This window comes from Clarias gariepinus, chromosome 27 (assembly GCF_024256425.1).
Source record: "Clarias gariepinus isolate MV-2021 ecotype Netherlands chromosome 27, CGAR_prim_01v2, whole genome shotgun sequence".
In the NCBI taxonomy this organism is placed as follows: Eukaryota; Metazoa; Chordata; class Actinopteri; order Siluriformes; family Clariidae; genus Clarias; species Clarias gariepinus.
This window is the reverse complement of record NC_071126.1, coordinates 3,137,665-3,163,754: the sequence shown is the minus strand read 5'-3', so window position 1 is coordinate 3,163,754 and position 26,090 is coordinate 3,137,665. Positions and strand designations below refer to the sequence as shown.

The 26,090-nt window shown below is 37.5% G+C and overlaps 3 protein-coding genes across 5 annotated transcripts; 2 read left to right on the top strand and 1 right to left on the bottom strand.

Moving 5' to 3' along the window:
- The first annotated feature begins 1,774 nt into the window (after positions 1–1,774).
- On the top strand, positions 1,775–5,430 carry mgst3a (microsomal glutathione S-transferase 3a). Its single transcript, XM_053488471.1, has 6 exons — positions 1,775–1,895; positions 1,975–2,143; positions 3,883–3,956; positions 4,143–4,200; positions 4,311–4,383; positions 5,207–5,430. The coding sequence occupies exons 2-6, from the start codon at positions 2,027–2,029 to the stop codon at positions 5,344–5,346; spliced, it is 462 nt and encodes a 153-aa protein (XP_053344446.1). The 5' UTR covers positions 1,775–1,895; positions 1,975–2,026; the 3' UTR covers positions 5,347–5,430.
- mmachc (metabolism of cobalamin associated C) lies at positions 5,378–8,617 on the bottom strand. 2 transcript variants are annotated; one of them, XM_053488469.1, is made up of 4 exons: positions 8,513–8,617; positions 7,734–7,931; positions 7,472–7,624; positions 5,378–6,018 (listed from the first exon to the last, which is right to left on the bottom strand). In XM_053488469.1, the coding sequence occupies exons 1-4, from the start codon at positions 8,600–8,602 to the stop codon at positions 5,710–5,712; spliced, it is 750 nt and encodes a 249-aa protein (XP_053344444.1). In that variant the 5' UTR covers positions 8,603–8,617; the 3' UTR covers positions 5,378–5,709. The 2 variants fall into 2 exon arrangements, with proteins under 2 accessions (XP_053344444.1, XP_053344445.1); XM_053488470.1 differs by having other exon boundaries at positions 5,378–6,015; positions 8,513–8,607.
- A 773-nt stretch (positions 8,618–9,390) lies between these two features.
- LOC128515039 (uncharacterized) lies at positions 9,391–25,974 on the top strand. Of its 2 annotated transcripts, none has more exons than XM_053489033.1 (12): positions 9,391–9,458; positions 19,011–19,085; positions 19,239–19,281; positions 19,377–19,498; positions 20,807–20,888; positions 21,073–21,262; positions 21,357–21,430; positions 21,710–21,786; positions 22,908–23,008; positions 23,321–23,409; positions 23,495–23,629; positions 25,297–25,974. In XM_053489033.1, the coding sequence occupies exons 2-12, from the start codon at positions 19,020–19,022 to the stop codon at positions 25,428–25,430; spliced, it is 1,113 nt and encodes a 370-aa protein (XP_053345008.1). In that variant the 5' UTR covers positions 9,391–9,458; positions 19,011–19,019; the 3' UTR covers positions 25,431–25,974. The 2 variants fall into 2 exon arrangements, with proteins under 2 accessions (XP_053345008.1, XP_053345009.1); XM_053489034.1 differs by lacking the exon at positions 9,391–9,458 and adding an exon at positions 17,748–17,793.
- Positions 25,975–26,090: the final 116 nt, after the last annotated feature.

The following is a 26,090-nucleotide window of genomic DNA, read 5'->3' as shown; positions in this document are numbered from 1 at the left end:
CTGTATGCAAAACCATAAATAGTATTATACAGTTTGTTGATTTTGGTTAGGTTGAACTATAAAAATGACATTCTGCTGATTCTACGAACATAAAAAGTGGACTTACAATGAAAAATTAGATAGAATATACATTAGATAAATAACATGTAATTATAGGAGTAAAGGGAAAATATTTAGACTGAAGAGACAAATTATCTCACAGTGAAGTGATTATGGTTGGCCATGTTGTTTAAACCTCTTAACCATTGCTAGTACTCAACTGGTCAAAGAATTTCTAAGAAAAGAAAAAAGAATGGTTAAAAATTTTTTTATTGATTTGTAATATTAAGTGCTTCATTTCGAACTGATCATGTACACAAATGTAAGTGGTAATGTAAGAGCTTACCATCTTGGTGGGCAATGGGAATGAGAAATAAATCAAATTTCTTATTTTTTATATTAGCTGCATATAAAGTTGTATAGTAAAAAGTATTAATGATGTTCATATGGTTAATTTACAATAGTATTGTAAAAAAAAAAATTCCTCTTTTGCTGTTTTATTTGAAGCTTCAGCTATTAACTCGTTGACCATATCAAATGACAATTTTCAACCGAAAGTATTTATTCTATTAATCGGGGTTTAGTTATTATATCTAACCAGGGCAGTAGTAAAACCTGCATTGGACCAATCAAATGTGGTTATGTTTTATGATACTTCAGAAGATGAATAAGACTTTGCAATAGGCTGTAGCCAAATTAAACTTTTTTAGGAAGCACCATTGGTTTTGATCTGACACTTTGAAGACATTGACTTATATAAGATTTTTTTTTTTTTTTTGTGCCACATATTATATTACTTTTTATGGGGGGAAAATATTTTGGACCAGACTGGAGATAAATCCTATATTAGGATCAGAATTTGTTGTCATTCAGACTGTGATGTGATTTTGGTGGCATGATCCACTATATGGACAAAAGTATTTAGTCAAACAAGTAATGACATTGTATCCAAAAACGCACTTAGTGATTAAGTTGAATATGAAGTTGGTCCTCCTTCTGCAGCTATAACAGCTTCCACTCTCGTTCATCCCAAGGGTGCTTAATGGGATGAGGTCAGGGCTCTGCGTGGGCCAGTATGTTGGAATAGAAAAGGTCCTTCCCCACACTGTTGCCACAAAGTTACAAGCATAATGTCTTGGTATGCTGAAGCATTAAGATTGTCCTTCACTGGAGATGAGAGGCCTAATTGAAAAATCTGAATTTACCGGTTTGCCAATGTTATTGATGTTCATATGGGTGGTTAATAATAATAAAACATTTTCTCAATTTTCAAAAAGTTTCAACAATTTCCTCATTGTTCATATCAAATGGCACTTTCCAACCAAAATGATCTACTCACTTGACTAAAGTTTAGTAAAAAAAAAAATTATAATATATAATCTGCACAGTAGTAAAAATAGCATTGGAACAATTATATATTCTTGTGAATTTATAATACTTAAGAGGTTGAAGAATACTCAGGGACAAGTGTATTTTGAATACAGATAAGAGATACCAGACTAGAGATAAATCAGGATATTGTTACTTTGATTTCAATCATATTGTGATGTGTTTTTGGTGGCCTGATATGTTGAAAATTCTCAAATACCACGCTGAACATTGGTTCATTAAATAAAACAAGGTAGTTAATACAGCAAAACATTTTTTTTTTTTACATACAGTTCTACTACTAGATTCCTTAACAAGGTAATGCAGTTTGGAAAATGTCTCACGAGTGCCCTCTACAGGCGGTGTAGCATATCTGCAGTGATTTAAGGTGGAACGGAGAGTTCAAATCCGAAACTGCAATTGAGAATCGGTGTTGTGTTTGAGACGCGCCCCTGGATTTGCATAACTAGACGGTTGCTCTAACACGGGTAGGTTTGTCTGTCTTGGTTTACTTTATTATTATTATTATTGAACGATTTGCGTGATATTAAATCCATGATTGTTTAGATTTTTAAGGTGTCTTCCTGGTTCAGCTTGAGGTGAGCGCACAGAGCTAAGCATGGTGGTTTTATCGAAGGAATATGGCTATGTGCTGCTCACAGGAACAGCGTCCATTCTCCAGGTCACCTATCTGGCGTATGCTGTGGTAAAGGCTCGCAAAAAGTACAATGTCCAGGTGAGTGGGCTCAGACACGTGGTTCTACCTGTCCGGTTTACTGCCTTTACAAACCCCCCTTTTTGTTTGACTCATGGGATTTGATGTTTGCATATCTTCCTGCAGTTTGCTTTCATGCTGCACAATAACACTGATCTAAAAATAGGACCTTTGATTGTTTTGCTTTTTTATAGCAGCATAGCATAGCATAGCATAGCATAGCATAGCATGTCATGACTGAATAAAATATATGCATAAGATGCACAGCCAAATGATATACCCCTAAAGATTTCCCCCCTCAGGTGTCTATCTGAGAACTATTAATATAACAACAAAACTATATTGATTGTTTAAATGACCTTTACAGAGTGAAGGTCAAAGCAAGGTACAAAGTCTGAAACGGTTTTTACTTTCCTTTCAATAGCACCTTTTTGTTTGAAAAATACACTCAGTGGTTACTTCGATCGTACACCTTGTTGTAGTATTAAGTATTAAGGAGATCATCCTTGTTTTCAAAACTGCATCAATTCTTTATTCTGTGGTTAAAGTTGCCTTTCTGTCAACTCGAACCAGTCTGGGCACTTTGACGTCTGGCATCAAAGGCATTTTCACCCAGAGAACTGCCCTGACTAAATATTTTCTTTTTCAGATCATTCCCCATAGACTGTAGAGATGGTTGTGCGTGAAAATCGTGCAATCATCAGCAGTTTCAGAAATACTCAGGGGGCTTAAATAAATCAGATATATAAAATAAGCTTCATGAAGCTTTATTTAGAAGCTCATTGTACTGACAAATTTTGTATAGTTCAATTAATCTGGACATGGAGCTGCAAGTAATATATATTCATCATTGACCATTCTCAGTTGGGTGTGTATTTTTTTTTTTTTTTTTTTTTGTGAGCAAATTAAAATACATAATAAAGAAAATTTACTGAAGATGGAAAGTGAAAAAGAGACACCAAAGCAAAAAACACGTACAGTAGACGCAATAACAACACTTTTCTATGAGAGAGATTGAGGTCATTAATGTAAGCCAAAAGTTTGTGTGCATTTTCCTTCTTTATTTATTTAAAGGCTCATAAAAAAAACTTTTCTTGAATCTTGATTTATGAATAAAACAATGAACGTGTCAGTCATGTAAGTCTGGAAAACACAAGGTCTTATTTGTCTATGGTCATGTGACACCACTCCGGGAAACCTTTTGAAACATCCCCTTCTGCTTGACACAAACTTTGGAGTCATACACAACATCACTGGCCTAAACCTTCAACAAAATATCATGGATGTTGAACCATGCTTTAGACTAGACCAGGGGTCTCCAAATACAGTCCTGAAAGGCCTGTGTCCAACACAGTTTAATAATTCTTCTTCTCAAAAACAGCAGATTTTTTTATTTCTGTTACTTTATGAGTTCGGCGGGGTGTGTTTAGGTGTTGGTGAATTACAAACTGTGCTGGTCACTGGCCCTCCAGGACTGGATTTGGAGACCCCTAGACTAAACTGTAAAATATAGAGTTCAGATGGGTTGAAAAGAGTGACAGTTTGACAGGCTTTGTGTTAAAGGTAGTCATATGCAAACAAAATAATTTTGCACTTTTCTCGCAGTACCATCCTGTAAGCTAGCCTTACGTTGTATGATTTCATCCACAAAATAAATGCAAAAGCAGTTGCCATTACAAGACCAACTTTTTTTTTTTTTAATGACAAAATAGTGAGTATATTGAAACAGACAAACATTCTCCCTCTTTTCCTGTCTCCAGTATCCCCAGATGTACAGCAATGACCCAGAGAATGGGCAAATCTTCAACTGTATCCAGAGAGTTCACCAGAATACGTATGTGTCGCAACAGGCGTTTTTTTTGTTTGTTTTTTTTCTCCGTATTATCAGCATGGAATACAATCTTTTAAGCATTAATTACCATGGTTTAGTAAAAGAAGCAAGAGAGCACTGTTTATGACTTACAGCAGGGTTTGGAATCAGTCTAAGAGTGTGTGTGTTTTCTTTATCATTTTTTTGCAGTGTTGAAGGCTTACCCTCCTTCCTTTTCCTCTTGGCTGCTGGAGGCATTTACCATCCAGTAAGTACAATGAATCAAATATAAAAATATTTACAAAATAAAGCAACCCTAATCATAATCACAGTTATTAATTTATTTGTATTCGTTTTCTGTGTGTGTGTTTGTGTTAGCGTTTGGCCAGCGTTTTGGGAATAATCTGGATTGCGGGTAGAGCAGTGTATGCACATGGATACTCCACTGGAGGTCAGTAGCTCGTTTTTGTTTTCTCTTATAATTGTGAAAAAGTCAAATGTGAAAACCCTTAAAACAAAATAAAGCTTTAATTTTTCACAAGTTATTTTTGGGTCTCACAATCAGTCTGTAATTCTAACAAGTTTTTAGAAGATCTCTAATATAAAGGACATGATCAGATTACCTGACATTTCAATCCAGGGACAAAATTCAGTTAGCCTTTTCCCACCACAAAATGTATTATTACAGTTCATCCTGGATTTTCCTTAACAGCTTGCCATTAATTTGTTTATCAGTTAAGAAGTTTAAGTTACGCTTCATGTTGTGGAAAGGTAGTTAGCTCATTCTCTGTCATAACATTTTAAACAGCTCCTTAAAAAGCCCTGACATTGGAGACTCATTCAATAAATACAAAAAACCTTGCAGGTGGAACTAATGTCTGTGCCGTGATTTAAATTTTTTACATAAGGCCACGTAGGTTTAGATGGGGGTTTTTTCATAATAAATGTATCCATCATTAAAAACTGCACTTTGTATTTACTCAGGTTATCTTTTTGTAATATTAAAATTGTATCTGAATTATTCCAGTATAAGAAATATGCCAGAATTATATATATAAATCATACTTTCACAAAACTGTATGCAAATCAGTCTGGCATCTGCCAAATGCCTACATGTAATTTTTTTTAAACGAGTCATGTGTTATTTTAACAATCATTGTGTAAATATTTTAACATGCATATCATGTGTAGTATAAATTTGTAAATTTTAATATTGGTACATATTTAACATGCATTATAAAACCAAAAAACTGCCTTTTTTCCCCCTTGAACAGAGCCTGAGAAAAGGAAGCAGGGAGCTTTTGGGACTGTGGGTTTGCTTGGTCTGCTCATCTGTACTGTGGACTCTGCAAGAATCATGGTGGGGTGTGGATACACACCCCACTGGCCCAGAGGGCTGTTTAAAACCCACTAAATAAAACGGACACACTCTTACTGGACATTTCTTAATGTGTAACTGTTTTTATTAGTTAAATAAATTACATGTTATCAATCATAATGTGCGTCATGAATCAAAATGTCTGTTTATTCGTTCGTCCATCCATACTTGGTCCCAATGTACTGTATTACTAATAATCAACAGTCAATCTGTCTTAATTACAACATTCCAAACATGTCAATGCTACTGAAGACTTCACTCACATTTGCTTCACAGCTTGTGCATTTACTTCAACTATTAATTTGGACCGAATCCGAAGCATTGATTTTTGCTTTGGTGACATAAGTATTGCAATGCTTCTCAAGTCATTATCCTCGCCTTCTATATGAAGTCTGTATATCAGTCAGCTTGAGATAAAAAGCCCCACTGCCTTAGCAGCTCCTGCCGCTTGCCTGGAGGTGTAATGAAGTACTGTCTTTGCTGAGGGGAGTAGCTCTCCTCAGCGAGTATGATATCTCTGTACGTCCAGTCACGCCAGCAAAGGTTAAACCTCTCCAGAAGCTCTATCTTGGCCTCCCGTGAGCTAACACAGTTAGGCGGATCAACCTGCTGTAGTGCTTCACCCACTTCTACACCTTTTAGTACAAGTAAAGCCCGGATAGCAAACCAGCCCCCCAGCCGAGGATGAACACACACTCCGAACATCTTCTGGAGGGAAACAGGAAGGGGGAAATGTATAGATTAGGATAAAAGGTTATTATTGCAGTATGCTGTGACAAATATATGATTTAAAATATTCTAATATCTAAATGATTTCTAGTCCTATTTTTCAAATGTAATTATCATTATACAGTGTATCAGGCAATAAGGTTTTTAAAAATCTAAATTTGCAAATTTGTATGGTTGTGTAATTTTTAGATTACAATCCAATATAATCTGCAATTAAGGTGCTTGCAATTATTATAGCCTTTAAGCATTCGAGGATCCGGGGGGAAAAAAAGGCTTAATCTGGTTTTCAATTCAACTGTCCGCAGTATCACTGATGAATAATTTTGAAGATCTAATAACATTTAATAAAAAAAAAAAAAATTTTACCAAATATTTCAGACTTAACAGATACTCTGCTTAGCAAGATTTGTCTACTATTCTATATACAGTATACATTATTTTTTGATGTGATTATAAATGATTCTGTGAACATTAAAAGAATCTGATGGCATTTATTTAAAAAATACATTTAATGGCGTCATTACTTTTGTACATACACTATGTGGTCAGAAGTATATGGACCCCATGCCAAAACCATGTCGCTTATTTTTAAGTTATTTCATTTTTTGCTGCTATAACAGCCTTCACTATTCAGTAAATGGCTTTCCATCAGATTTTGGGGATTTGTGGTCATTATAGCCATTCATCAGTGTGTTTAAATTTATCCCAAAGGTGTTTAGTGGGGTTAAAGTCAGGACACTGCGCAGGACAACAAGTTCTTCCAATCGAGGTTTAGCAAACCATGTCTCCATAGAGCTCACTTTGTGCACAGGGACACTGTCATGTTAGGACAGGTTTGGGTCTCCACTGAAATGTAATACTACCTAATATAAAGATACTGTGTAATTGTGTGGAACAAAAATATAGATATGATGATCAGGTGTCCACATAGTTTTGGGAGAGTCATGAGAGTAAAAACTTCCTTTATATGATTAAAGTAGAAGGTAGAAGGATATGATTAAAGTAGAAGGTTTTCTCAGCATGCTCTAGCCATAGGTGCCTGTCTGATTCACTTCTGAAACCCTGGCCATCCAGAAACTCCTTTAATGGCCCAAACATGTGGAAATGGCTTGGAGCAGGTCAGGACTATACGGGGGATATGACAATATCTCTCAGCTGAGTTCCTGTAATAAGCAAGTGGTGTTGGTTAATGATTGTGTGTACAGTTCCAATAGACAACTACATTTCTTAAGCAAGATGCAGGTTATCTGTAAATTTTCAAGGATCAAGAATGAGTCCTGTGGGCTTTTAAAAGTTTGCACCATTGTGTAGATAAGAGTCTCATCACTGTAAATGTCAGTTTTATGCCTTCATCCACGAGAAAGTTTAGCACAAGTCCCGGTTTGACTTGAACACCCCTAGTGTATAAAGTGGGACAGAATGCAGAATGTACCTTATCTCCCCATGGTGGATCCTGAACATCTGATGGCCGGTAGTAGCGTGCTGCTCCTGCTACATGAGCTGCAGTCTGAGCCAAAAACTTGGGCTTTCTGTTGGGCAGCATCTCATGGTCAAAAATGATATCTACAGTCTGCTCAGGGAGACACTAATATCACGAGAAAAAAAAATTTAAATGATGGCATGGCTGCAAATTATATTTGATTATGATTTCAGGCTTTGAAAAACATTGGAATAAAACAAGATGGCTGATTAACCTCAGAAACACAGGATCTGACGGTCTGAGCTACACACTGGTCTATGGGGTCTCTGACATCTTCGCAGCAGCCCGTCTGAAGGAAAGGCAGAAATACTTTCTCAAACATGGACGGCGTGCTCAAGACAACCAGAGCCAGTGTGTCTGCAGAATAGTACAGCTGATGGGCTGGAGAGACAACTGCATTGTACCATCCTATCTGTGCCGAAACATGGATGACAAAGTTAATTTCAAATGCATGACAAATACAAAAGGAAAGCTTTTTTTGGGTAATGAATTTTAATAAAAAACCTATTTTTTGTGGTTATATATGCATCTTTTGGAAAATCACATAAGTGTAAAAAACAATAATCTATACAAATAAAAGAAAGGTTTTTATCTGTACATTGGTAAGAACTCGCTCTTTTAATAGTATCACTAAGTTTCATATACTGGAAAACCTGAAACCACTCGAAATTTTCTGTATGTCTGTCCAGCCAGATTAAGTCACAGCATCATGCAAAATAGGAACCTATCCCAGGAGGCTTAGGGCACTTTGGCAATTTGGAAACGCTAATTAGCCTAATCTGCAGGTCTTTGAGGTGTGGGAGGGAACCCATCAAATATGGAAAACATGCAAACTCCATGCACATAGAGACGGAAATCGAGCCTGGCCGGGAATCGAACCCGGGACATGGTGGTGCAAGGCGACAGTGCTAACCAAATCCCCCCCCCCCCCCCCCAAAAAAAAAAAAACTAAGTTAACTTTAGTATCAGACTACTGATTTTTAATAAATATACCTTTAAAGGATAAACCTCAAAGCCTAATGGGGTTAAAGACTCCCGGAGTGGCTCAACAACATTCAGCACGGTATCGCTGGACATCGCCATATTTGAAGGCGCTTTGCAAGCATTATGGGTAATTGAGTTCTTAAGCAATATCTTTAAAAAGCTGACGTTCGTTGTTAAAAACTCGATGATTGTCATTATTATTAATGAAAGTGCACTTAATAAACGTAATTATTTCTAAATAGCATAAAAAGCCGACCAGACACAAAGACATACGTTTCTGTTTATTTAATTTGCCCAAATTCTCAAAATAAATAGACCTATAGAGTGGGAAATAGGACCTGCGAGTTATTTTGTTTTTACATTCTATTTTTTTTAAATTTTCTTATTTTATAAACTCCCTCAGTTCCAGACTTAAAAATGTTTTGTTTCATATTAATATCGACATGAAACATTAGTTTTTAACTACATAGTAAATGGTTTTTAAAATCGATTTTTCATCAATTAATTTAACAGCACAAGTTTTTATTATTATTATTATTATTATTATTATTATTATTTAGGGTAATCGATTTAACCGGATGTGCATAAAATTTAAAAATAAAAGTCACGGTAGACTTTTTAGACGGCATTAGTTAAGCTCTGACGTCGAATTGACAAACACCATGATTTAACTCATATCTTAAATTATACATAAATTAAAAAACAAGCTTTTTAAAAATTAAAATTAACTGCATTGTGTGTGTGTGTGTAAGGGTATGTCCATATTTTCAACAAAAATCCTCTAAATCAGTTGAAGTCACTGCCCTGGGTTGTGTAAGGTCATCCTTACCAACATGGCTGGGCTTTTGGGTACGTCATTCTTTTTAACGTCCTCTGACGTCATTACGTTTTTTGGGAAGGCTCCGGAATTTAAAAGCAGCAGTAACAGGAGCGCTGTGAGATAACGAGCTCTCAGGTGAGGGTTCTTGATGTTGTTCAAAGGTTTTGTGTCATTACTATCTGCTTAGTGTAATGTTATATAACATATTGTATGTAAATGTTAAGGAAGAAACCATCTATACTTAATTTTAATACCGTAGAGTGTAATCAAGTTTAGCTAACTAACGGATAACTAGCCACAGGTCAGCTCTGGGAATCGTTGTATTCGAATAGCAACGGGAAAAAATGCTTTAAATGGCAAAAGCAGCTGCAATTGCATAGAAATAAAGATACAATATTATCACGATACTCAGGTCTTAATTCGAGTTGTATTGGGATTCTGTACGTATGCCAATGTGGAAATAGTTTAGACCACCACCTGTAGGATCTAAGAAACTGCAACATTTTACCCCCTCAAATGCAAAACAATGCACCAAGGTGGTATCAAAAACTTTCAAGACTATGTTTGTACCCTGCCAACAGACACAGTGACAGGGAGCACAGACCTTCATAAGTCAGTGTGCCAAAAGACATCATCCTGAGTACATCGGAAGCTGTGCAGCTGGTACTTTTCTGTTTACATTCATTACTTGTCTGGTATTATCATGGACGGCAAGTTAACACAAAGAGCGAATGTGAAATTCTGTGTGAAACTGGACAAATCTGCCACAGAGACTTTGACATTATTTGGCAAGTTTATGCGATGCTGCAATGGGTTGTTTGAGGTGTTTTGCGTGGCAATGCACTTCAAAGCAAAGGAACATCACTGGAAGATGATGAGAGATCAGGAAGACCTGCTCAACCCCCGAAGATGTTAAATCCATACACAACATTGCTGCCATTGTCAGTGTGTGTTGGACATATGGTGAAAGCGACCTGGACTCTGGTGCTTGATACCACCTCACATAAATTATTATTATATCTGGTTTTCAGTTTGATTGGCCATTTATTTACATTATCATTTAAGTTTGAGTTAAGTTTTTTAGAAATAATTGTGGTGGGAGACAGATATGTGCTGCTCAGTTAAATGTTAAACTCTTGTACTTGAAGTTAGTTTGTTTAAATGCTGCGTTTGTTTTTTTAAGTGAGAAAATTAATGTTGTAAGGAATAGGTTACATTAAATTACTTATGAAACTATTATTAAAGGTTTAAAATTGTAACAAAATAGGAGGAACATGTCATGTCGAATCAAAATATTTATAAAATCGTGATACTTTTAGAATTGCAATTTTAATTGAATCGGTACCGACGTGGCATGATAATATCGTATCAGGAGGTGACTAGTGGTGACAAACCCACAAAAATGCATGATGTGCCTAAAGTTCTATCTTTTTATGATCAGCAGAGAGAGCATATTTAATCTTTTGGCCAGGTGCCCTTTGTTACATACACTCACCTAAAGGATTATTAGGAACACCTAATACATACTAATACAGTGTTTGACCCCCTTTCCCCTTCAGAACTGCCTTAATTCTACATGGCATTGATTCAACAAGGTGCTGAAAGCATTCTTTAGAAATGTTGGCCCATATTGATGGGATAGCATCTTGCAGTTGATGGAGATTTGTGGGATGCACATCCAGGGCACGAAGCTCCTGTTCCACCACATCCCAAAGATGCACTATTGGGTTGAGATCTGGTGACTGTGGGGGCTATTTTAGTACAGTGAACTCATTGTCCTGTTCAAGAAACCAATTTGAAATGATTCGAGCTTTGTGACATGGTGCATTATCCTGCTAAAAATAGCCATGAGAGGATGGGTACATGGTAGTCATAAAGGGATGGACACGGTCAGGAACAATGCTCAGGTAGCCCGTGGCATTAAAATGATGCTCAATTGGCACTAAGGGGCCTAATGTGTGCCAAGAAAACATCCCCCACACCATTACACCACCACCAGCAGCCTGCACAGTGGTAACAAGGCATGATGGATCCATGTTCTCATTCTGTTTACGCCAAATTCTGTCTCTACCATTTGAATGTCACAACAGAAATCGAGACTCATCAGACCAGGCAACATTTTTCCAGTCTTTAACTGACCAATTTTGGTGAGCTCATGCAAATTGTAGCCTCTATTTCCTATTTGTAGTGGAGATGAGTGGTACCCGGTGGGGTCTTCTGCTGTTGTAGCCCATCCGCCTCAAGGTTGTTTGTGTTGTGGTTTCACAAATGCTTTGCTGCATACCTCCGTTGTAACGAGTGGTTATTTCAGTCAAAGTTGCTCTTCCATTAGCTTGAATCAGTCGGCCCATTCTCCTCTGACCTCTAGCATCAACAATTCAATTCAATTCAATTCAATTTTATTTGTATAGCGCTTTTAGCAATTTTCATTGCCGCAAAGCAGCTTTACATAGTCAAAAGAATTATTTAAGTTTGTATGAAATGTGAATTTGTATGAATCAAAATGGTCAGTTTGTCCCTGGTGGGCAAGCCGAGGGCGACAGTGGCAAGGAAAAACTCCCTGAGATGGTAATAGGAAGAAACCTTGAGAGGAACCAGACTCAACAGGGAACCCATCCTCATTTGGGTGAAACAGAAAGCAGTAAATGATCTGCATTTATACAGTGTGTAGGGTGGGAGGCAGTTCAGCTATAATAGCTGATGTTAATTGATGTTAATATGGAGTCCAGGTAGTTATTAAAGACCCAGATAGACTTGTAAGAAGTTCCAGTCATGAACTATCGAACTGTCAAGTCCCCAGAGAAACAGTTGCCAACACCAGTCAAGGCCAGAACCATTTTCTAGGTAGAGAGAATCATTCCCAGACACCAGACGCATCCCAGAGAGACACACGGGGCATCCATGTGACGAGATCTTCAGCCAGAAGCGGGGCACCAGGATGGGTCAGACAGGTCCGGAGGGCAGAGGGAGTCTGGATCACTGGCAGCTCAGGAACGACATGTGTAGCTCGACAGAGAGAGAGAGAAAGAGTGAAAGGGGGGGACAGGAGGAGAGAGGAAAAAGAAAGAGGGGGGGAAAGAGAAGAAGAGGAGAGATGGCAGTTAGGTATGGTCACAGTCACACAATGTATAATGTGAATGTATATTAACTGTAGAGTGCAAGCAGAGACTCCGGCAGGACTAACTATGACAGCATAACTAAAAGGGAGAGCCAGAAGGAAACACAAACATGAGGGCTTCCTGACATGTAAAGCAAACAATCACCTCACCGTCAGCAAACCTGAGTGATCAATGAGAGTGAGGAAGACAGCATCCAAACATACCAGTTCACCATAATACTCTACGTCCATGAGTCCCCCAGATCTGCTCCTTTACCTATGGCAAATCTATTTATAAAAATGCTTGGCTAAATAAATAGGTTTTTAGCCTGGACTTAAACACTGAGACTGTGTCTGAGTCCCGAACACTATTTGGAAGACTATTCCATAACTTTGGGGCTTTGTAAGAAAAAGCTCTGCCCCCAGCTGTATTTTTCATAATACGCGGTACTGACAAGCAGCCTGCATCCTTTGATCGAAGTAGGCGTGGCGGATCGTAAGACACTAGCATTTCGCTCAGGTACTGCGGCACGAGACCATTTAATGCTTTATATGTCAAAAGTAGTATTTTAAAATCAATGCGAAATTTCACAGGGAGCCAATGGAGTGAAGATAAAATAGGGGTGATGTGCTCATATCTTCTGGTTCTGGTGAGGACTCTCGCTGCTGCATTCTGGACTAGCTGAAGCTTATTTATGCATCTAGCTGAACAACCAGACAGTAAGGCATTACAATAGTCCAACCTAGAGGTGATAAAAGCATGAACTAGTTTTTCTGCGTCGTTTAGCGACAATAAATTTCTTATTCTGCAGAAATATTCAATATTTCTGAGGTGAAAGAATGCTATCCTGGTAATATTATCTACATGTGCTTCAAATGAAAGGCTGGAATCAATAATCACACCAAGGTCTTTCACTGTTGCATTTGATGGAACAGAAAGGCCATCTAAAGTTACGGTGTGATCTAAAATTTTACTCCTAGCTGTATGCGGTCCTATGACTAGAACTTCTGTCTTATCCGGATTAAGCAGAAGGAAGTTAATTAGCATCCAATTTCTTATGTCCTGCACACATTGCTCAATTTTAGTAAGCTGTTTTTTCTCATCAGGTTTTGCTGAGACATATAACTGTGTATCGTCAGCATAACAATGAAAACTAATACCATGCTTACGGATTATGTTGCCCAGAGGAAGCATGTAAAGGGAAAAAAGCAGTGGACCTAAAACTGAACCCTGCGGAACGCCAAACTCCACTAGAGAACATGCAGAATAATCACCATTTAAGTCTACATACTGATAACGATGGGTCAGATAGGATCTGAGCCAGGAGAGGGCTGCACCCTTAATTCCCACTACATTTTCTAATCTGTGAAGAAGAATAGCGTGATCAATGATGTCAAAAGCTGCACTGAGGTCAAGTAATACAAGCATAGTTACACAACCCTGATCAGAGGCCAATAGAATGTCATTTACTACTTTAACGAGCGCTGTCTCTGTACTGTGATGAGGCCTAAATCCTGACTGATACAGTTCATGTATGCCATTTTTATGTATATATGAGCATAGCTGCTCCGCTACTATCTTTTCCAGGATCTTAGAGATAAAGGGGAGGTTTGATATTGGTCTGTAACTGGACAGCTGACAGGGGTCGAGGTCAGGTTTCTTAATTATTGGTTTGATAACTGCTAATTTAAAAGATTTTGGAACATATCCAATGCTGAGTGAAGAATTAATTATTCTCAACAGGGGTTCTATTATTGCTGGTACTATCTGTTTAAGAAAATGTGTCGGTACAGGATCTAATATACAGGTTGATGAATTTGAAGAAGAGATGAGTGAAATTAGTTCATTCTCTTCAAGGGGAGTAAAGTATTCTAGGTTCTGGTCTGACATGGCTAGATTAACATCTGCATCAATTACATTGTTCGGTTTCAAAACCTCAATTTTATGCCTAATATTTACAATTTTATTATTAAAAAAGTTCATGAAGTCCTCACTATTGCATGATGTTGTTGTGGAGATTTCTGCAGTGGTCTTATTTCTGGTTAATTTGGCTACAGCATTAAATAAGAATCTAGGATTATTTTTGTTATTTTCTATAAGAGTGGAGAGATATGTTGATCTAGCTACACTAAGAGCTTTTCTATAGTTCAGGATGCTCTCCTTCCATGCTATTTGAAATACTAGTAATTTAGTTTGACGCCATTTACGTTCTAATTTCCGAGCGGTCTGTTTTAGAGTGCGCGTGTGATCGTTATACCAGGGAGCAAGTTTTTTATCTCTAATAATTTTTCTTTTGACTGGAGCTACATTATCTAGGGTATAGCGAAATGTCGACTCTAAATATTCAGTCGCCTGATCGAGTTCTGTGGGGTCAGACGGTGATCTAATCGAAGTTGGGAACTCTGGGAGATTACTGATAAAACTCTGTTTGGTAGTTGATGTGAATGTACGTTTCATACGGTAGCGCGGCGCTGTGTGTACATTATTATTGTGACACACTTAAATTGAGACAAGATAGTGATCTGAGATAACTTCAGATAGTGGTATTGTGAATAAATTTCTTATACTTAATCCAAATAATATTATTAAATCTAAAGTGTGACCTGCTTTATGAGTGGGTCCTACTACACACTGATTTACTCCTACCGAGTCCAGTATAGACATAAATGCAGTTCTCAGAGGGTCTTCTGGGTTTTCAAAATGAATATTAAAATCTCCAGCAATTAACATTTTGTCTACAGAAACGACTAGGTTTGAGAGGAAATCTGCAAATTCACTAAGAAATTCCGAGTACGGCCCTGGAGGTCTGTAAACGACAATTAGCGGGATCGACTGAGCTGACTTAATATAGTTAAATACACTTATGTTACTATAAAGAATTTCAAATGAATTAAATTTGTGTCCGTGTTTTTGTACAATAGTCAAATTATCATTGTGAATAACTGCGACGCCTCCTCCTCTACCAGTTAACCGAGGCTGGTGTATGTAGCTGTATCCAGGAGGACTAGCTTCATTTAGAGCTACATACTCGTCCTGTTTAATCCAGGTTTCTGTTAAACAGAGTATATCAAACTCCTGATCTGTGATAATTTCATTAACTATAACTGCTTTAGATGCGAGAGATCTAATATTTAACAGTCCTAGCTTCAGATCAGAGGTGCCGGCTGCGCATTCAGTCTGATCCAAGTTTGTAGTCTTTATGTTAATTAAATTACTAAAACAGACTTTCTGGGTCTTTCTAAATTTGATTTTAGCTCGGGGAACAGACACAGTCTCAATAGAGTGAACCCTGAGTGACGACTCTATGCAGCTAGCAGACGGTTGGTTTAGCCTGTCTGTCTGCTCCCTGGCCTGGGCTCTGGATTGTCACCGATTAACTAGGCCTTTTCTAAGACTATTAGCTATACTACAAGAAATGAGAGCAGCACCTTCCCGAGTGGGATGGACACCGTCCCGCCCTAACAGGCCAGCTTTGCCCTCAAAGGTCTTCCAATTATCTATGAAGCCCACGTTGTTTTCGGAGCACCACCTGGACATCCAGCGGTTCAGCGACCATAACCTGCTGTAAGTTATGTCACCACGTCTCATTGGGATGGGACCAGAGCATACTACTCCATCGGACATCGCCTTCGCTAATTTAAACACCTCTATAAAGTTATTCTTACTAACCTCTGACTGACGAAGGCGTATATCGTTAGCTCCAGCATGTACTACTATCTTGGAGAACCTGTGCTGTCCTAGAGCCCTAAGATTACCTGCTATGTCCGGTGCTCTGGCTCCCGGGATACACCTAACCACTGCCGCTGGCCCCCCTAAAGGTCTAGCTAATTTCACGTGTCTCATTATAGAGTCTCCTATAACCAGAGCTCTTTCAGGTTTCTCAGTGGGTGCATCACTGAGGAGAGCAAACCTGTTGGACACGTGAAGCGCAGAAGAGGTGTGCTCCGGTGGGCTAGCCTTAGCGTTAGCTTTGGCTGAACGAGTATGCCGCCGAGTCGTCACCCACTCGCCCCGCTGTGAGGGCTTTAATGCCGGAGTCGGGAGCTGGTTATCTCCGCCTGTGGCACCCAGACTGTCCGCTACAGGAATAACACTGCTCTTACACTCTCTAACCCTCTCTAAAGTCTGGATGCGCTCCTCTAACGCTGATATCTTCTCCGTCAGAGTGCTCACTAACACACACCTATCACAAATAAAATTACCGCTAACGACGGAGGAAGAATGTCTAAACATCCTGCACTCTACACACTGAACGAGCTGAATATTGGACATGATAACGTACCTGAGTCTGAGTTGTAGTTGTTTGGAGCTGAATTCCAAGACATTTTTACCTACAGGACTGCCGCATACTGGATGTTTTTCCCTTTTCATACCCTTCTTTGTAAACCCTAGAAATGGTTGTGCATGAAAATCCCAGTAACTGAGCAGATTGTGAAATACTCAGACCGGCCCGCCTGGCACCAACAACCATGCCACGCTCAAAATTGCTTAAATCACCTTTCTTTCCCATTCTGACATTCAGTTTGGAGTTCAGGAGATTGTCTTGACCAGGACCACACCCCTTAATGCATTGAAGCAACTGCCATGTGATTGGTTGATTAGATAATTGCATTCATGAGAAATTGAACAGGTGTTCCTAATAAACTCTTAGATGACTGTATATCCCATACATAAAAAAAAAAAAAAAACATAATTAACACCTAAGTCATAGACAGACCCGGAGACAGACAGATGATAGGAAACACATTCAAATTTGTGAAGGATGAAGGATTCCAGTGGACACAAACTAATTGCATGTACAGTATATTTGTCTGGATAAGTGTTACCATATAAGGAATGAAGAAGTTGTTTTGTGAACGTAGAGAGAAATGTAGACAAGTAGAAAGTTCTCACAATATAAAAAAACCATACAGTAACCTAGATGTGGTGTCCCATTTATTATTAATAATAAATAAACACTTATTAATAATAGTTTATCTAATATTTAGGAATTTTTTTACCTGATCCATACCTTTAAACCATAAGATAGTGGCTTTAGAGATCAGATGAAATCCATAAGGTGTTGTGAAAATCCCCCAGAAATCCCTAATCTTTATTTGTGGTTAATCAGAATCACAAGTTTTTCTGGAAACGATGAGTCAAAAATGATCTGCACTCTTATGTCTTATTAGCGCTTTCCGTTCAGGGTTACTGCCTTCCCAGAAACTGCTGTGCAGGTGTGAACGTGTTACATGAGTTCATTTTGTAACTGCAATGCGAGCAAAAACAGATGATATGCTTGAAAGGAGAGCAGCATGCAGTGATTTGTTTTTTTTTGTAGTCTAAGGGGAGTACCTGGTGTCGAAACAACTCATGGAAGAGCATAAACAGAGGTATTTACATGTCAGGAAACTAAATTTGGAGCAATTTTCTGGGATTCTCAAGGGCCGGTATTGGAACATTATCAGGAAAATGTTCAACAACCAACAGTGCTTATTAAAGCGAGTTCTTTGTTTGTAGCCTAAACTTCAAATTAAACACTGTTGAAAATCCTGTTGTGAACTTGCAGGACAATGCACGTCCGCACACTCCTGCCCACACTATCAACAGTTGTTAAAGCCTTCTCACTATAGTCCTGATCTTGCTCCATCTTGTTGACAGACAGATAAATTTAATTGGAAAAACGAGAAGATTATGCTGAAAAATTATATATTTGTCCTTTCTAAAAGTTGATTTAAAATACATTTTGCAGCCAGGGTGTGGATAATTTTTGTATTCAAATTCGTATATACACTGTATGAAAAATGTGTAAAACTCAAAAACTGTTAATTGATCTATACGTTTTTGTCTGAATCGGTTAATCTAATATATTCAAATTCAAATTTTATTTGTCACATACACAAACATACACAGTACGAAATGTAGTGAAATGCATTATACGACTGCCATTGACCCTAAAAGAGAATTAAAGTTTACAAATAAGAAATAAATATGAATAAAAAAAATACGATAGAAATTAAATAAAAAAATTTAATTAAACTAGGAAAAATAGAACTTAAAATAAAAATAGAAATGTGCTAGGAAAAATAGAACTAAAAATAAAAATAGAAATATGATGTACAAAAATAGAAATATACTGTACAAATTGAAATATACTGTAACGTACTATATAAATCTATACTGTACTGTACTATATAAATCTCAATCTAATTCTTTTTTTAATGAAAAAAGTATCCCCTTTTATTTGTTGTTTTAAAATCAAAGTAATATCCTACTATTGTTTTGTTCCTGTCAAATATAACCCATACAGTAAATTCTACTAACACAAAAAAATAATGCTAAGTGTTTGTATTTAACACAAGTTTGAATTTAACTAAAATAAAATGTTTTGGAAAATATAAAATAAAAGTATTTTCCTATGAAGCTAAGAGGAACTAAAAGAAAACCTTATTATTATTATTATTATTATTATAACATTATTATTCCATCTGACAGACCAGATATAAGAAAGCATGTCACCTGTCATATTAATAATAGTTCAATGTTGTCATTTAGAGGTAAAACATGCCAGTATGTACAATTGTAATTTCGCTTGTTTTTTAAATTCTAGGTTACCAGAATGAACTGGGACAATCATCTGAGTCACATTATCTCAGCAGCAGACGGCAGTGTTGCGAAAATACGTGTAAGAATCTTCATTTAATCTCTAACACAGATAAGGACACTTTGTGTATAATGTGAAGCTTTGGCCACTAGGGGTCACCTTGCATTAAATGTCAGGTTGATGTCGAGGTTATGATATTTTAATCCAATAAAACCTGATCTCTTGTCTTGTAAGGAACGCCTTGCCCTTCCCGGAAGACTTTCCAGAGAAAGAGAAGGTAATTCTGTTTTAAATGTATTTTAATATTTTTGATTTGTTTCGCGAGTGTGTATGTGTGTCCTGTCTTGTTCTTTCTTTATCGTCCTCTTGTAGATGTGTATCCAGTGAGAGACCTGAGTCACACTACGAGTTTGGACCTTCCTGTACGTCATCATAGTGCTGTTCAGTGGACTGATCTGGCAGCTGTACAGGCCCAGCTTCATAACCAGCAACAGGTCCATATCACTGTCTGCATCTCTGTGTGTGTATGTGTGTCTCTGGGCTTGCACGACTACTCATTTCTGACCAAAAACTTACCAGATAGGCTACAAATACAAGTACAGTAATTGTGTGAAACAATAAATTTGTCTGTTACACTATTTAAGGGACGATTCTTAAAATGCCACCTTCTGACTCAGCCGAAATGCACAGCATGGTGTTGATACTTCCTATAGCTGAGTGATGGATGAAGGGCACACGGTCTGCAGCAGGAAGATCTTTTGGTTTCACTCTGGCATCAGTAACTTCTGAAAAAAAGGTCTGAATCAGCCTCATTGTGCTGATCTGACTGTATACTTCTGTCTGAGATGAATTGGACACTCGCTTGCAACCTGCATCTTTTTTGCAATACAGAGTGCGAGGATATTTATTTAGGATGACAAAAGGGAGAGCTATAGAGTTGGTTTTATCTATTTTAAATATTTTCAATTTAACAAACTACACTTAGATTTCTGTATTGTCTGCATGAACTTTATTGCTCCTGCTCTCGTTTAGTCGATTGCTCTTAACAAAATAAGCCTATTTTCTGCTTTTACAATTTTTGCTGTGGATTGTTATTTATAAATCATAATAAGCCTTGGGTATAAGATAAGATTTTGACTTATTCATAACTAAGCAATGGTATTCAAATGGCCCATAGATCAGCATGGGCACCCTGACAGGTCTGCAGCTACACAGGCACATATGCATAAAAGTATGATGCACTGTATTTTCTGACACTTTTTTATTCAGACCAGCATTATCTTTTTCAGCAATTTGAGCTACAATAGCTATTCTATAAGATAGGACTACACGGGGCATCCTTCACACACCACGTGCATAGCCTTGTATACCCATGACCTTGTCGCCAGTTTATCAGTTTTCCTTCCTTGGACCACTTTTGCATACTACGAGCATTGGTGTTACTCAAATCCTTGTGCGTCCACCACATCAACTTCAGCGATAAAATGTTTACCTGCGTTCATACTGTATACACACACACACCAGCATAATTTACCCTGGCTTTTACCGCTTTGTTGTGATGCTGTAACCGATAACCTCAGAGGGTGTTGAAGCCACAGCAAACCACAATTTTGAAACTCATATCAATTTCTGGCAAAATGCGTTAAAGGGAAAACTCACCTTTAGTTAATTAGTCCATAAAACCCCTAGTCTGTCTGTGTAAGAGAGAGCATGATGGGTACAGTGCAGGGGAGTAATTATCCTAATAATGCCTAGTTGGCAGACTAGCTTATTAACATTTTGCTGTTATTATTTTTTTTTAGAAAATTGAGTCCTTAATGCAAAGCCTGAGGTCAGTGGAGAGAGAAAGAGATGCACAGCAAAGACAAATACAGACGTTGCAAGGTAAAGATTCACTCTCTGCTTTTAATCCATACTCTTTGCTTTTCACTCAATGCTCCTAAACTACTTCTTCATCCAACTGTAATTTGTTTATACATAGACATGTTAGGTTAACACGACAATGAAATAAAATCTCAATCCTAAAACACACACCCAAGTACATCATTTTTGTTTGCACCACTTCCAGAGGAGGTGAGAAGGCTTCGGGACAGACTGGAGGACCGGGAGAAGGACAGAGAAAGGAAACACATTGATGAAGAAAAGATACCTACAGTCGAGATGCGTCTGGAGCAGTGGAAAAGGGAAGTGGGATGTGAGTTGAGTGCCCTGAGAGGCCACGTAGACAGAGCGAAGTCTCTAGGCAGCCGGGAGGAGAGGTCAGTTGCGTTGGATTAGAGCGTGAGAATGTCTAAAATATAATAGATTATAATATTAGGGTGTGTAATGCCCTGGTGTTATGTGTTCCTTAAGTTTTAGCTCTAAACTGTGCAGGGATGAGGTGGAACAACTCAAGAGAGAGCTGGACCTGCTCAAGAACAAGCTGAGTGAGTTTAGATCAAATATTCACACTAGCATGTGTATGCATTGTGTTAAAAGGCTCTAATTCAGTTTTATTCAAAATACTGTGTGTGTGTGTGTGTGTGTGTGTGTGTGTGTGTGTGTGTGTGTAAGAGAGAGAGAGTACATAATTTTTTTTCAGTCATGGATTATCTTTCAACATGCCTGTTGGAATGAGGATTGTGTAATCCGAAAGATATGGTACTGCTTTTTGTGTGTGTGTGTGTGTGTGTGTGTGTGTGTGTGTGTGTGTGTGTGTGATTTAGTGAGGTATGAGGAGGACGTGTACCAACAGCAGTCTGAAGCAAGAGAAACGAGGAGGCAGTGTGAGCGTAGCTGCAAGGTATTCTACTTCTATAACAGCATTATACTAATTAAACCTTAATAAACTAATACGAAACTGTTTTGGATTACACTTGCACACTAAAATCAACAGATTTTCATTCATTTACCATATAGCAACATTATTCAGTGTGCTTTAAAGTATAGTGAATTCCATCCTTACAATTCTTAAGCTCTGTATTTTTTAAACATAAGTCACCAGGGGAATTCCCTGTAAACAAATCCCCGCTGGAAGTCTTGGCAGTAAAGCCTGACTCTATGAGGTGGAGGTTATGGGAATGTGACATTTTATAGGAAAAATCCACTCCCCACAATTTGCATATTAAAGGTCTCATAGTTCTTTAACAAGAGATGGGAATGAGCAGAAGTCACCGGCTATACAACATTATCACGATACCTAGGTGCCGATTCGGATTGTATTGCAATATCTCTTTTGCCTATGTTTTATATATTTTGTTTCAGTTCTAAAAAAAATTTGGCAAATAATACTTTTATTTACCATCTGTAGGATTATAGAGGAACACCAATATTTTAACCATACTCCAAAAGTGATTTTTTTGGTTCTCTTTTTAATGTACAGAGGGGCGCAAAAATGTATTCACACTTCAACAGTTATTTATGCTCTTTTTTAAAAACTTGAACTGAATTATAGCAGCAATTATAGCTGTGTAGTTTTTTTTTTAGGAAAAAAAGCCAACCGTCTTGTATAAACAACCAGTACAAATAGAAAAAGGACTAAACTGGAGACCCATCTAAATGTCTAAAAATGACTAAAGAGTGATTTTTACATTTAACTCAACTCGACTACCTGCCATAATTCAGTGTAACTGTGTAACTTAAGCAACACTGCACTCTGGAACATTAAATCCAAGTAAATACAACATTAATAGTAAGTTTAATATGAGATTAACCGAAGCTAATCATACAATATTTCATCACATATTTCAATATTTCAAAGCCATTAACTTATCACTTTTGGTTAATAGAAAAAGTAAGAAAAAAAATAATCTTGATTGAACAATGATTAATCTTCAGACATATTGTTCATACATTGGTCTTTGTGTGTATCGTCGGTTGCCCTTGTCGTGATGATTGCTTCATTATAATTGTTTTCTTGTACAGACACTGGAAACGGTCACCGATTCTTATCGCACACATGACTTTGAACTTTCCAGGATCATCACCCAGTACCAGAACACGCAGCAAGACATGAGAGATCTCAGGTAGGCACGCAGCAGTGACATCATCCTACAATAGTCTTGAGGTAAACTTGACATGAATTTAGGTTATCTAAGAAATTAGGTTGATCTGTCTTTTTTTTTTTTTGGAATGACTTGTAAATAATCGTTTATTCAATCAAAAATAATTATGCTGCTAAAACAGACTACTACAATTATTTAAGGAAGCCTTCCTTGCTTTTTAATTCCTTAAATAGGGTTTAAGTCTTTTCGGGAGGGTAATGTGACGCTAGCTTCAATTTGGGTAGATTAGTTATCTGAACTTTGTACATATTTATGTTTGTGTGTGTGTGTTAGACTTACAGTATCTGGCTTGAAGGGTGAAGTGAGGAGCCTAATTCTGAGGGACAGATTTGACACACCTGCAGAAATGCCACAGAAATCATGTAACCAACACACACCTTTGTACATTTCTGTCTCCTCCTTGATCTTTTCGAGCCTTCATTTTCTTCTTCTATTTTATTTCCCAAGATCCATTAGAGGCAGTTGTGGAAACAAGTTCTCGGAGACAGTTGCTATCAGACTCAGATGATGAATTAAGTTCCACTCCTAGTCTCGGAGATGTAAGCTCAGATGACCTGGACATATCGGGGCTAGAGGAATCAGGTTCGACACACACAGACACACATACACAGTGACCTTTTCTATAAACTCAATGATAATAAGCATTCAAATCATCACTGATGCAGCTAGCAGGAAAGCATCTACAGACTAAGGGTTTAGAGAAGCAGAGAACTGAGATAGGAGAAAGGTAATTTGAATAGGCAATACAGACTTGGATGTGTTAATAAAAGGTTATTTCGTCAAGTTGGTGCTACTTAATGGGCCATATTGTATACACACCCATTACCAGGCTAATGATTAGCATGTATGTTTCTTTACAATCAAGATTTATGTAACTGCAACCAGTGCCAAACACAGTAGTGTTTTGTGCTTCTGTTTTGTAACCCTCAGCCTGAGAAGCTTTAGTGTAGCGAGATGGGGAAGACAATGTCCTGCTCGCTCATCTCCTGAGCTGTTATATTTTTTTATGCGAGTAAGATTCCCATAATACCCATTCCGACACACATGCGCCTACTGTTGCTACAGCTCTGAACAATTAGAGTGAACAGTTGGTGCGTTGTAGTCTTTTTAAAGGGGTTAATTAAATTTTTGTAACAGCACAGCTCTGACAGAAGGGAAATCCTTATTTAACAGGAAATTGCGCAGGGATTTGTACAGCAGACATTACACACAAAGCACACGTATATTTACTGGTTCGGTGAAGATTTCTGTGAACAGAGTTTAATTTTTAGTAGTTTCAAAGGGAGCATTTAGTTTCTAAGTTTTGTAGGTTTTTAAGTTTCTTTGTACCTACAAACCACTCTTTTTGCCTGGCCAGAAAGAATGTGACACCCTTCTAATTTTCATTATGGCATGCAATGCAATGGCCAATTTATACTCTATGTGAAAATATACGCTTCCCTCCTAACACTGACGGCCATCGCTTTGGAATAGGTTCATTCTGGACTCATTAGACCACATGACCTTTACCAATTGCTCTAAAGTCCGATCTGCAAGCTCCCAAATAAATCAGAGCCTTTGTTCTGATTAGTCTCACTAACAGGTGTTCCCTTTTTTTTCCTGTGGCCACACAGCTGTTTAGTCACAATCCTCATTATTGCCACATTACATGTGTGTGTGTGTGTGTGGAAATGCTTGTCCTTTCTCAATTAATCAAGCTCTGATTTCTACTGTCCATTTTTGTAATGCCAATTCACCAAGCATTTAAGTGATCTCCATTCATTATTTTTTTTAAAGAAGGTTTAACAAGATTTTAATAATGCATTAGACAGATCTTAACCCAGTTCCAGTGATTCTCAAGTTTTTCAATTATTAGAATGTTTCAAGCTAATAATCAAACCCTTCTGAATTAAATATCTCCCTTTATTTTTTTCTTTTTTTTTTACCAGGCAGTGTAATAACATGTTTTGTTGTTTTTTTTTAGTGCCATCTTAGTGGCTGGTAAAAGAAACATTAGCTGCTGCAACAAGTACTAACACAAACTAAACTGTTTATAAATTTAAATATCTAACTTTCTTCAGTAAATAAAAAATGATTAGCTTAAGAAATCTGCTGTTGTATAAGTGGACATGCATTTATAGAAAATAATCTCAAGGTAATTTTCCACACTGGTGTCAATTTTCCTGTTGTATTACTTACCCATTTTATAAGCATTTCTGACAGTCGCCCATGATTACTTTAATCATTTGGTTGTTTCAATCTGCATTTAGCTCCAAAACTAAGAAGTCAAGGACACTCGAGTCTGTCTGGAAGTGATCCCAGCGACCATGCGAGTGGACTCGGGAGCAACTACATCAGAGGTGCTTCAGAAAGTTCTCCAGATCTCAGTGTTTCTGACCTTTGACACTAGAAACAGAATAATAACATTGATTCCCCCTGCAAGTATCCATCCAAGTAGTGACCATCCATGTGGTCAGGCGAAAGCGTTTAACAAAAAACTTGATCTTACTGCCCAAAATTTTGTGTGCGATCTTTTTTTTTTTTTTTTAAGAAATGTACAGATTTATAATAAAATTTTGCAGATTAGTGTGAGGCTATGTGATGAAAGCCAACAGATTTTTGAGATGAAATGGAATCTCGTATTTTTTTTTGTATTATGTAGGTGTAAAAGGCAGAGTTTACAGAGGTCTTGTTTAGATAATGGCTGGAAAATGCCTTTTTGATTTGAGTGACTTGTGTGGTGAAACTTAATTTAGCTTTGCATTGCTATACTGCAGATTGAGTACCACTTAACCCAGCACACCATATGCAATACTCAGACTGTAGTAAGTTTATTTTCAGGGTAAATTAAGCTGAAGTGACTTAGTAAGTTAATCAGCTGTTTTGCTTAAGTAATAAATTATCAGCTTTGGTTATGTCCCATTAAGACATGAAGCTGTTTTAAACTGTTTCACAGACTGGTGTATTTATTGATGTGTGGTCAGTTGTACAATTATCTTATTTTTATTATAATAATAATAATTATTATTATAATAATCTCTTTACCAGACATGGTGGATCAACC

Bases quoted from the DNA above. Each gene is read 5' to 3' on its own strand.
- mmachc (XM_053488469.1), bottom strand. From the start codon at position 8,602: ATGGCGATGTCCAGCGATACCGTGCTGAATGTTGTTGAGCCACTCCGG. The intron at 7,932-8,512 runs GTATATTTATTA...GTTTCGGCACAG, and splicing joins TTGAGGTTTATCCTTTAAAG to ATAGGATGGTACAATGCAGT. The intron at 7,625-7,733 runs GTTAATCAGCCA...TCGTGATATTAG, and splicing joins TCAGATCCTGTGTTTCTGAG to TGTCTCCCTGAGCAGACTGT.
- mgst3a (XM_053488471.1), top strand. From the start codon at position 2,027: ATGGTGGTTTTATCGAAGGAATATGGCTATGTGCTGCTCACAGGAACA. The intron at 3,957-4,142 runs GTATGTGTCGCA...ATTTTTTTGCAG, and splicing joins CAGAGAGTTCACCAGAATAC to TGTTGAAGGCTTACCCTCCT. The intron at 4,384-5,206 runs GTCAGTAGCTCG...CCCCTTGAACAG, and splicing joins ACATGGATACTCCACTGGAG to AGCCTGAGAAAAGGAAGCAG.
- LOC128515039 (XM_053489033.1), top strand. From the start codon at position 19,020: ATGAACTGGGACAATCATCTGAGTCACATTATCTCAGCAGCAGACGGC. The intron at 20,889-21,072 runs GTAAAGATTCAC...CACCACTTCCAG, and splicing joins ACAAATACAGACGTTGCAAG to AGGAGGTGAGAAGGCTTCGG. The intron at 21,431-21,709 runs GTGAGTTTAGAT...TGTGTGATTTAG, and splicing joins CCTGCTCAAGAACAAGCTGA to TGAGGTATGAGGAGGACGTG.